At 40.9% G+C, this 12,326-nt stretch overlaps 1 protein-coding gene across 4 annotated transcripts in view; it reads left to right on the top strand.

Annotated features, from left to right (window-relative positions):
- CDC42BPA (CDC42 binding protein kinase alpha) overlaps positions 1-12,326 on the top strand; it is a 235,779-nt gene that overhangs the window by 54,836 nt on the left and 168,617 nt on the right. For all 4 annotated transcript variants that reach the window (XM_063304306.1, XM_063304323.1, XM_063304317.1 and 1 more), the window contains exon 2: positions 3,038-3,129. In XM_063304306.1, the coding sequence (XP_063160376.1) occupies positions 3,038-3,129 (92 nt within the window). The remainder of the gene's footprint in view (positions 1-3,037; positions 3,130-12,326) is intronic.

Raw genomic sequence — 12,326 nt, 5'->3', positions numbered from 1 at the left:
TTTGTTAGGGAGTCATTGTTGTTTTGTAAATAACAGAAAGGTTTTGCTTCCTTCTGAGCTTAGCTGGTTTTCCTTGGCATGAGAAGTCAAATGGAGATGATTTAACAGCTTGCTTATAGACAATAAGGTGCCATCAACAGCAAAAAGTTTATAGACAATAATACATGGTCAATGTTTTCAGTGTTTTGTTTCTTTTCAATGATTTTGCAGAAAAAAGTGTAGATCTTTACTATAGCTCTGACTGAGAAATTACGATTATTTTGTTGATAAATCAGAAATGGTTCAAAAATAGAATATGGAGATAATTTGGTATTCTTGTATTGGTTTTGTCTTTATTAAACCTTTGTGTATTGCAATATCTTGATTGTTTTTGACTTATGGAAAGTAACCCAAATACAACTGAAAACTCTTTGCAGGCCCTTGACCTAAATATTAAAGACTCAGAGATAGAATGTAATGCAAATGTACTACATATATTTTAGATAGATAAATAATACTACTGTATTTTTTTTAGTATTTCTATGGAAATTCTGGAATATCCAGTTTTTCAAAAAGCTATTGGTCTATTTTCAGATTGAATTGCACCTACATATTGCATGTGTTAATTTTGTTGTAAACTGAATCTTTTCCAGGTCATATTTCTGGACAGGAGTCTATCTTGTGGAAGTATTTATTAGAGCATTCTCTGGAAAGCAGAGTAAAATATAGGCCTGTATTCAGTAGGGCCATGCTACAGTTTGGATTTGGAGGAAAAAAGTGCTTAGGGATATGAGGGGGGCATGAATGTACTGTCTGCAACTACGTGCAACTCCTTAAACTCCTTTTCTGGTAGTGCATGACTGCCCCCAATTGCTGTATGGTCCGAGGGAAATATGACTTTGTTTAAGGATTTGCGAATAAGAACTATGTTCATGCTCCCTTATTCAAAATATAAAAAGCAGACATACTATCTCTTTCCTACAATTATTTATTCTACTTGTTTACTGCCAAATCAATACAGACTCATGGCAGTTTATAGCACAATTGACAAAAATATCCATAAGAGTTAAAAATGTCCTCAATAAATAAATAAATTAATTAAAGCAACTAATAATTAAAGTTACAACAATACAAGGACAAATTATAACAATGATAATGAAGAATAGCTAAATCTTTAAAAAATTCAAAACAAATATCAATAAAGTCAGTTAATTCAAAGTCAAGTAAATTAGAGACAGTAAGAAAAAAAAACAATTCACTATTCAGGAAAGTTTCATCTTCAGTGGCTTCTGGAATGTTAGGAAGCAAAGGGCATGTCTATATTCTAAGAGGAGGGTATTCCACAAGACCAGAGCACAACTGAGAAATCAGCTCTCCTGGTTCCCATTCTTTTTAATAGTAGTAGTAGTAGTAGTAGTAGTAGTAATAATAATAATAATAATAATAATAATAATAATAATAATAATAATAATAATGATGTATTAAACCTGTATGCCACCCGACTCTCAATGACTCTGGGCAGCACACAACAATAAAAGAAATTGCAATTAATAAATACAATCAATAAAAGATACAGATAAAAGATGGCAAGTGTGATGACGTGAGGAGGCCTCACTCTCCCTCACCAAAGGCATGAGTGAAGAGCCAGGTCTTCACAGCTCTTCTAAACAACAGCAGAGTGGGGACCATCCGGATCTTGGGGGGAATCTCATTCCAGAATGCAGGTGCTGCTACAGAGAAGGTGCACTTCCAGAGTCTTGATAGATTACATTGTTTAATCAAAGGAACCTGGAGTGCACCAACACTGCAGGATCAAATTGGCTGGGTAGATGCTATGGGAGATGGCGGTCCCTCAAGTAACCTGGCCCTATGCCATGTAGGGCTTTATAGGTAACAATCAGCACCTTGAATCACACCCAGAATTAAACTGGCAACCCGTGCAGTTCATGAAGCAGAGGTGTTATATAAGCATACCGAGGCATGCCCATTACTGCTCACGCTGTTGCATTCTCAACCAGTAGAAGCTTCTGGGCAGCCCCATATAGATTGCATTGCATTAGTCAAGCTGTAAAGTGACTAGGGCATGAGTGACTGCCTGAAGGGGCTCCCGATCTCAGAAAGGGCTCAGCTGGTATACCAGATCAAGTTGTACAAAGGGCTTCCTGACCACAGCTAACCCCTGCTTTTCAAGCAGGAGCTGCGAGTCTAGGAAAGCCTCCAGATTGTGTGCCAACCTTGAACAGGGAAGTGCTACCCCATCCAAGATCTAAGATGGAATATCCCCAAAGATCTGGGTGGCCCAAACACCCACAGCCACTCAGTCTTGGTGGGATTGAGTTGGAGACAGTTCCTCCCCATCCAAACCCACATGGCCTCTAGGCACTGGGACAGAACTTTGACAGACCCACTTGGCTGGCCTGGGGTCAAAAGGTATAATTGGCATCATCAGCATACTGATGATACTGAACCCCAAACTGGCAGTTGACCTCATCCAAGGATGGTATTGGTTGGCGGGGTAGAGATCACTCTGTAGGCCCTTCCTGTGTGAGTGCCACAGGGTTCTACTCTCTTTCCCCTCCTTTTCAAGTTGTAGGCTAAAGTGGAAATTCAAAAACATGACAGAAGGTGGCACTGGCAAGCTATTTCCATACTCTTGCCAAAATAATTGAATGGTTATGTCCATGTAATCACCAGGAATCAACTTTAACTTTTTATTGTTACCTTTTTATGTCTTAAAAAGAATCCAAAGGCAATTTTCAATGCTCTGTCCATTTTACTTTAAGAGGGTGAATTCTTGTTGGTTTCTTTTTTTACTTTTTAGTTTTATGAAGTTTCAAAAATGACTGGATAGGATGGACTAGAAAAGAAATTTGCTACTGAAGCAAATGCATTTGGAATATTCTATCATGACCATGTCAACAAATCCATACATTTTAAATGACTTGTCAGCAGATAGTAGATTATGCAGTGTCTGTAATAGCAACAATTTCTGAAATTATATAGGCTTTTAATATGTAGCTATATGATTTAAAGTGATTAATATTTTTCTGTTTTTCAGCCAAGCCTTACACTTCTAAGGTGAAGCAGATGCAACTGCATAAAGATGACTTTGAAATCTTGAAGGTGATTGGCCGAGGTGCCTTTGGGGAGGTAAGATTTAGAAATTGTATGTTTTTGCACTGTGTTACAATAAAAGTTTACTAATGCTGTAGAAACACAGTACGTACAGTTAAACTGCAAAGACATCTCTGAGGTTTCTGATATGAAAACACACTATATGGAGTGTGTCCTTAGATTTAATCAGCCATTTGCCTTTTCATGCAGTTCATAGACCTTTTGCATTATACCAATGACATTAGATTTTTACTTTTGTTAATGTTTAAGGGATTGATAGGTCACAAATCATATATGATGTTAATCAACAATACACTACAGAGTTCAGAAGATCATATACTACAAGATTGCATTACTCAGAAAGTTCCACCTTACAGAGAGCTTTTGAGTTTGTGCTTGTTTAGTAGGTTGTGATTTTATAATAGAAATAAACAGGCAATACAATCCCTCAAGTATCTGTCAAAAAGTTATTATTAGTGATCAATAGTACGTATCAATATTCTATGGCCCAAGGACCCCACGAACGAGCTGAAAAGTACTTCCTTAAGATCCAGTGTTCTCACTTGGCCATCATAGGTTATGTAGGCAGCTGCTCATCCAACTTCCTCTTTAACCTTTCCTCTTTTCCCTTATAGAGGTCTTATGTCAGAATGGGGAGAATTACTCCATTCAGTCTGCATCTTCCTCCCAAAGCTAAGCATTGTCATTTCTGACATTACCAGTTTTACATCACTCAGTGAAGGAGCATAGGCTCCTTACCTCATAGGGTGATGTCTTCTGGGTTCTGATATTAGCACCACTTTGGGTCCTTGCATCTCTGCTATTGCAGTCACATTGACCAAAATTGTTGTAAGTGGCTTCCTTGGTGTTACAAGATACCTGTTATTTGAGGTGCTGTTGACTGACATTATATAAAGAGTAAGGAAGATTACCTTGATGGAGATACACAGGAACCATTGCCTAGGCAAAAGGGGCTGAAGCATTTTTTTAAAGTGCAGAACAACAAGATAACTTTCAGAAGCAGCTCAGGTAGACACCTCCCTGAGTCACTGAAGTATAAGAAGAAAGAGGAGTTCCAGCACAATCATACTTGCAAGGTTCTGATATTATAGCCAATCTCAATAAAAGTAGTTTTCGCCTATCTGTAAAGTTGATTTCCAGGCCTGGTCAGTCTGGACCAGGGCAAGGTTATCACTAATTTCTTATTGTCTGTACAACATCCACATGATCAATACGGTGAAAATTCAGGTATATTGTGTAAAGGTCTGAAAGGATTACTCTAATGAGGAATAATGAGTATCAAAACAGCAAATGAACTGTAACTACATCTCTGTATATATGCATTGTTATAATTCTGCATGTGTTATGGAAGTTGCTGGCGAAGAAGGTGGGGGCTTTTCTCAGTGAGGAAAGCGCACGCGCAGTGTAGAATCCCTTGGGCTCCCAGCCAAGAAAATCAGAAAAGGACTGCCTTAGCATGCCGGGTTTTTTCCAGTAGAGTTTACTAGTTCTGTTCTCAGTTTAGCAGGATTCTTTCAAGCAGAGTAGAACAATAAACACTAGAGTTCAATTCTTGCCTCAGCATAGTTCTTCACTCTGTATCCCGACAGCATGTCATCGATGAGCTGAGTTCATACAGTATTGGTAAAACATTATAATGCTTTAATATAATACTCTTTGAAAGAGAGGTTAAGGTTACTGGGTGATTTCTGCCTGTGAACTATAATATTTTCTTTCTTTTTCCTTTCCTGCCCTCCCCCTTGGTGTGTGTGTGTACCCTGCCTGTCCATCTGTCCCACAAGTTCATTGGTCGATGGATACTGTTGGATACAATCCCTGGTGGAACAGTTCTCTAAAAATATCTACTCAGTGTTCAGTATTTGTAAAAAAAAATTTCTTTTAAATCCATATTGAGATTTTTAAAAAAGAGAAAGACCCAGCAAGCTTCCTTCAGCTTTCTATGGAATACTAGTAATTTCAACTTAGAAAGAACATTCAGCTTCCTAAAGGCAAACAGAATATTCAAAAAGTTGAACATCTTTGCTGTGAGGAATGTACATTGTTTGGAAATTCTGTTTCACAGTAAAACAGTGATTTGCAAAGCATATTAGATGACTGAGTCATATCTCTACTCATATTATCAATAATTACTTAAGCAATTTAGAGAGCTAATATGATTCAGTACTTAAATTGCTGGATTAGGATTAAGGAGACCCAGGTTCACACCCACCCACTGAAGCTAACTGGGTGACATATGTTCAGTTACTTTTCCTCACCCCAGTGAGAAAACCCACTGGGGTGAGAAAACTCATCAGACTATTTTCTGGTTGCCTATTGCTCTGGGGAAAAGACAGGATATAATCCAATAAAATTTACTTCCATAAAATGTGTTGATAGCATCTGTTTAGGCCTAAAGTTTCTTCTGAGAACATATACTTGACTTCTTAATTCAGATAATTGCTCAGCATAAAATGTATGTTTTTAAGATGAGCATGTCTGCCTATTTACCTCTTGATGCAACCATTGATTTCTGAAATATATACTCAGGTTTGGCAAAGGTTCAGTTAATAATAGAGTTGTCCCTACTTTTCTTTTAATAAAAACTTTGATGTGAATTTCTAGATTGTTTCTCAAAAGGCATTTGAGGAATTCTAAGGAACTACAAAAAAGTTTTAGTAAGACTACACACCCTGTAAAATTATGTGCTTCCCTAAAAATAATCTATAACCCATCAGAGCATGAACTTGAACTGTATATGGCACTGAAAGACCTTAAATTGATGTGTGCTTTCAAGCTGATTCCAAGGTCAAATAAAGTTTGCTTTGGAGATACAAGAAGAATGTATTGATGGTTAGTGAGGGAATGAAGTCTGATTTTTAAAGGTTATTCATCTAACCCTCATTCCACATAAATAGATATAGTTTACAGGGAAAATAAGCCTAGTGTACAGGAGTAGAGCCTTTTCTTAATTTAGAATAAGGATCCATGCAGCTGTCTAGTTCTTCATCACTTTAGTTTGAGACAAGGACATTTTGTGCTAGTCTGGATGGACAGTACATATTTGCCACTGTTCAGGCCAAATGAATACAAAATAGCCAATACTCTGGTTACTCCTTGCCTCATAGGGTGACGTCTTCCCTACCATGTTGCTTTTAAAAAATGTTCCTATGCAAGTAGCAATAGGAATCTATTAGGAGAATTTTTTTTCCCCAGATACCTTCATCCATTAAAATATTGAAGAAGGAAAAGCAAATCTGTTGATGTATAAATACTCAAGAGACCTAACCTAGTAAAGAGGGAGAAATCATTTGACAGCAAGCCAGACAGCATAACTATTTGTGGGAAATATGGAAGAAGTATTTTGCCTTTTCCCTTGCCTTCAAACTAAAACCAAAATGTTTATATCAGCACATACCACACATTTTTAGCAGGCTATTCATGGAGGAAAAACACACTTCTAAAAACATTAAATATTCAGTTTAATAAATCACAGTGGTAGACTTTTTTGAGAAGCTAAGGAAAGAATGTGGTTATCACTTTATATTTCTATTCTATTTGCTGTTTCAGCTACCATTATGTGCATTTATATATGTATGCATATATTTAATAGTCATGGAGATACATTTCCCGTTGAGAGAAAACAGAATTTGAACTAACCCATTTTGAAATACCTTGTGGTAATATACATTAATTCTTAATTGTTCCAGGTATTAGCATTTTATGTCTTATTTCAGGATTTATCCACCATCATGACCGCTGCCAGCTACCCCACCTTTCATTCCTCTCCTGTGAACTTGGGAATCCTGAGAATTATGTTTCCTTCAGCTTCTTAGAGATGGATGCTGTTATTACAGTATTTTTTTTATTTTAGAGCGACCAGTAATGCCATCTGGGGGAAGGAGTCTAGGAATACATGACTGAGATCTGTTTGATTATTTAATAACGGACACTGGAAAATATTCGGCTTTTTTTCTTGGAGTGTTTAATAGTATCTGTTAGAATTGTGGGAAAAGAGCCAGAGAGAGGTTAGGGTTAATTGATTACTAGTTCTAGATCAAAGCCTTAACCTAATAAGAAAAGTAGCTACTAAGAATTAGGTATTTCAGCTAATAAGAATTCTCACAGGACATAAGCTTTCTGTACGTTTGCGGGGCAGGAGGAGATGGCAAGCATGATAGTAGGCTTTGCTCTGTGTGCCTGATGTTATATATTGATTGGGACATGCACACTTATAGATGAAATTTCTTGAGCAATACAATTGGAAAAACTGGTTCATGCTGGTCATGACTTTTGCCTCTGTGGGGGTCACTAAATGTCTCAATGTTTCAAGGTTGTGCTTATGTAAATAGCATAATCATTAGTTCCTTGTGATGTCTAGGAACAAATACCAGTGTAGGGGCTACTAAGCTAAAGTATTATAATTTTAAATTAATAGGCTCTATGTAAGTTAAGATTTCCTGTTCTCCAGTTATACTGCTTACTGCTACAAGGCATTCCTACCTTCCAGTTGTGGATTTTGTGATACAAGCTATGATTCCCTGAGTTTGAGCTGTGGAAGTAATCTTGATTTGTTTAAAATTTATTGCATCTACATATACACAATATTTGTCATGTTCAGTGTGAGACTGCTCATCATACAGAAACTGAGTTGTGGTGATTCACAATGTTATTCAGTCTATGCCAGGAATCTAAGCAACAGAAGCATGGGGAGTGCCAATGGGAAGAAGAAAAGAATTTTAAAAAGCAATTTTTAGTCATTTTAGCCATCTTGGTTATTTTGATTATCTTGGTTATTTTACAATATTGTTGGGAGATTCTACTCTTTTTATGTCGATTATATACTTTTCTATGTTGTTGTGTACCAGCTACTATCCTCAAGATTTGGACAGCTCGTAAATGCCAGTAAATAAAGAGATCATTATGTGCTTCCCATTCAATAATACAAGGATGCCATGAGCCATCATTCATACGCTGCTACTGTGATAACCGAAACAATTGGTCAGACAATAGAACTAACAATGAAGCAAAGCCCTGAACAAGTGACAAGGCTCTGGTTTTCCTTCGCAAGCCTAACAGCTTGCATACAGAATTGCCCAGTTCAAAAAGCCCCATATGACTGAAGAAACCTCTGTCATTTTAGCTGTTGTTTTTGTGGTTGTTGTTTCATTGTTGTTGTTTCATTGTTTCATTATTTCATTCATTATTTCAGGGGATCACAGTACCAGAAAGTTTTAGATCCCCTATCAGATTTTTTTTTCTTCCATTATATTAATGAATTGCAGGTTTTGCTTACTGAAAAATTTTGCTTGTCTTGAAAACAGCATATTTAACACCCCTTATAGATTGGAGAATGATAGTGTAAGGATTGCCTACCCTAATAGACTCAGACTCACAAGCAGGAACTTAATGATATCTGATTTATTAAAGAATAGTATGCAAATACAGAGAAAGCTGAGAATGAGCAAAAGCGCACCAAATACAAACTAAAAACCCTTGGCTCAAACGTAATCCCTCCCCTCACCCTGCTGTTGCAAACTCCCCCCCCCCCCCAGGTGCTGGTAACCGTTTCTGCTGATGTCCTGGGAAAGGAACCTTGAACACACAAGATAACCCAAACACATTCCAATCCAGCTGCTAACATATAACAATCCCATGAGATGGAATCCTCCTCCCCTCCCAGATGAAACACGCATCAGCCAAATGACATGCGAAATGTTACGATGTTACGGTAACACTGGAACGGTGAACATGACATACTGCCCCCCCCAAAACACTAAGGAGCAGGTTTCATAGGATAAGCTAGATGAAAGCGTCTAACTAAAACAGGAGAATGAACATCACGGGCAGACACCCTCTCAGGGTGGGGAAAGTGCTTCCACCGAATGAGGTACTGCAGGGTGCCACGAAGTTGGCGAGAATCAAGGAACTCCTTCACCTCAAAATGTTGCTGTCCATCAATCATGTTCGGAGCAGGAGGTGGGGGTTGCGGATGCCAATGGTGGGAGTGGTTGACAGGCTTGAGCAAACTGCAATGAAAAACAGGATGTAAACGTTTCAGATTGTGTGGCAAATACAGTTTAAACGTGACAGGGTTCACAACTCCCACAATGGGAAAAGGACCAACAAACTTAGGAGCCAACTCCTTCGAGGGCTGAGGGGACTTAATGAACTTGGTGGAAAGGTAGACCTTATCCCCAACTTTAAAAGCAGGTTGAAGGGCTCGTCGCTTATCAGCGTGCAGTTTATAGGCAGATTGGGCATCAGCCAACGCCTGCTAAATCACTGGCCACGAATCAGCCAGTTGAGCAGCCCAATCAGAAGCAGAGCAGGGCTGCGCAGGGGGTTGAGGCAACTCAGGAATGGGAACAAAATCCTGTCCAAAAACAATATGGAAAGGGGTGTTCCCTGTGCTCTGATGGACGGCGTTGTTATAAGCCACCTCAGCAAAAGGTAGCAGATCAACCCAATTATCCTGCTGATAGTTGACAAGTGCCCTCAAAAATTGTTCCAGGGTGGAATTAAGAACCTCCGTAGATCCGTCAGTCTCTGGATGCGACGCAGTGGACAACGCCTGCTTGGTGCCCACCAGCTTCAAAAATGCCTTCCAAAATTGGGAAGTGAACTGTGTCCTGCAGTCCGTGACCAAGCGGGAGGGGCTACCGTGAATCCGGTAGATGTGGATTAGAAAAAGGCGGGCCAATTGCTGAGCAGACGGAATAGAAGCACATGGAATGAAATGGGCTTGCTTGGAAAAGTAGTCCTTTACCACCCAAATCACAGTCTTTCTCTGACTAGGAGGCAAATCCACAATGAAGTCCATAGAAACCTCCTCCTAAGGACGGGAGGGGCTGGCCACTGGCTGCAGCAGCCCGTGCGGCTTACCCCCCTTCCGTTTTGACATGGCACAGACAGGACAAGAAGCAACATAACTTTTTACATCACGTCGCAATGTGGGCCACCAGAATTGGCGGCGCACGAGGTGTAAGGTTTTGACAAACCCAAAATGACCAGCCACTTTATCATCATGAGACCTGATCAAAATTTCCCTTTGCAAACTGTCAGGGACATAGAGGCGGTTCTGATTCCAAGCTAAGCCTCTGTCAAATGTAACATTGTCTGTATTCGCTTGCAACCAAGTATCAGATTTCAGCTCTAGCAGAAACTGTTGTTGCAATTGCGAGGGAATTGGCATCCTTCCCCCAGCCGGTGAAACTGAAGCTGGGGGCAGCTGCGCACGAGTTTGACTGTGTGTGACAGCTTGCAACCCCAATTGGGGTTCTGTCCACAGTGTACCCACAACATCAGGTGCCTGGACCGAATCCTGGGGCAGGCGGGAAAGCGCATCAGCCAGGAAGTTTTTCTTGCCCGGAATGAATTTCAACTTAAAGTCAAAGCGACTGAAAAATTGAGCCCAGCGGATCTGCTTAGGACTGAGCTTACGGGGTGTGCTGAGCGCTTCCAAATTTTTATGGTCAGTCCAAACCTCAAAAGGACATTTAGCCCCCTCTAATAGGTGGCGCCATGCCTCCAAAGCAGCCTTGACTGCAAAAGCTTCTTTCTCCCAAACATGCCACCGCCTTTCCATCTCGGAAAATTTCCGGGACAGATTCGCACACGGCTTCAGGCGGTTGTCCGCATCCCCTTGCAGCAAGAGCGCTCCAATTGAGAAATCGGAAGCATCCACTTGAACCACAAAGGGTTTAGTGGGATCAGGGTGTTGAAGAATGGGTTCAGCAGTGAACAGGCTTTTGAGTTTGTCGAAAGCCAACTGGCATTCAGGTGTCCAATTGAGCAATGCCCCCAGGTTCTTTACCTTGCGTGTGTCCCCCAACCCCTTCGTACATAACAAGTCAGTGAGAGGCAACGCAATTTTGGCAAACCCCTGGATGAATTGGCGGTAATAGTTGGAAAACCCAAGAAAACTTTGGAGCTGCCTGCAGGTGCGCGGGCGCTCCCACCCCAAAATAGCTTGAATCTTCGCAGGATCCATCTCAATGCCTTTGTCAGAGATCCTGTACCCCAGGTAGTCAAGCTGAGTCTGATGAAATTCACACTTAGAAAGCTTAGCATAGAGCTCAGCCTTCCTCAGTTTGCTAAGCACCTGTTTCACCAAGCGCTCATGTTCCTCTTCCGTTTCAGTATAAATCAAAACATAATCCAAATAGACCAGTACACCCTTGAATAAATGTCCATGTAACACTTCATTGATCAATTGCATGAACACCCCTGGTGCCCCCGCCAACCCAAAAGGCAAAACTTTATACTGAAAAGAACCCAGTGGACAATTGAAAGCAGTCTTCCATTCATCCCCCTCCCGTATGCGGATGCGGAAATAGGCTTCCCGCAGATCCAGCTTAGAGAAGATTTTCCCCTTAGCCAGATGTGCTAACATGTCTTTTATTAACGGCAGAGGATATTTGTTTAATATCGAGACCGCATTTAATCCATGGTAACCTGTACAAAGTCTCAATGTCCCATCCTTCTTCGCTCAAAACAAGACGGGGGCGCCCACTGGCGAATTTGCTGGTTCAATAAAACCCCTGGCCAAGTTTTTGTCCACAAACTCCCTCAATGCCGCCAGTTCCTTTTGAGTCATGGCATAAAATTTTGGTTTGGGCAGTTGCGTGTCAGGGACCAACTCTATCGCACAGTCAGTTTTTCGATGGGGTGGGAGTTGGTCTGCTTCTTTCTCACCAAACACATCCGCAAAGCCTTGGTATTGCTCCGGCAAGCCCTCCAGTGGGGTGACAGCGAAATGCGGGGTTGCTGCTGCCGCCCTTCCCACTGCAGCCTCCGGAGCGTCGTCCTCCCCAGGGGCTTGATAGAAACCATCCCCAAAAGTCAAAGTCCTGTGTACCCAATTTATATAGGGGTTTTGTTGGACCAACCAAGGAATCCCCAGAATGACTAAGGGATGCCCCACAGGTGCCACCACAAACGGCAGCCCCTCACGGTGGCTGCCCATTTGCAATGCCACCATGCCCGTGTAATGGGTGACCAGTTTCCCCCCCACCGTAGAACCATCCAGCTGGGTGAAAATCATGGGACGTTGCAGTGGAAAGCTGGGTAACTCCAAAGCAGCCACCACGTCAGGGTGCATCAAGCAACGCGAACACCCCGAATCGATCAATGCCCAAACTTCAGCGGTTCTTGTGCGGGAGCCTAATTTCACTTTCACGTTCAGTGTGGGATAGTTGGCACTCACCGAAACATGTTCGTGCCCATCCTCCACC

Source organism: Candoia aspera, chromosome 1, assembly GCF_035149785.1.
Source record: "Candoia aspera isolate rCanAsp1 chromosome 1, rCanAsp1.hap2, whole genome shotgun sequence".
Taxonomy (NCBI): Eukaryota; Metazoa; Chordata; class Lepidosauria; order Squamata; family Boidae; genus Candoia; species Candoia aspera.
This window is presented reverse-complemented; position numbering and strand designations above follow the sequence as displayed.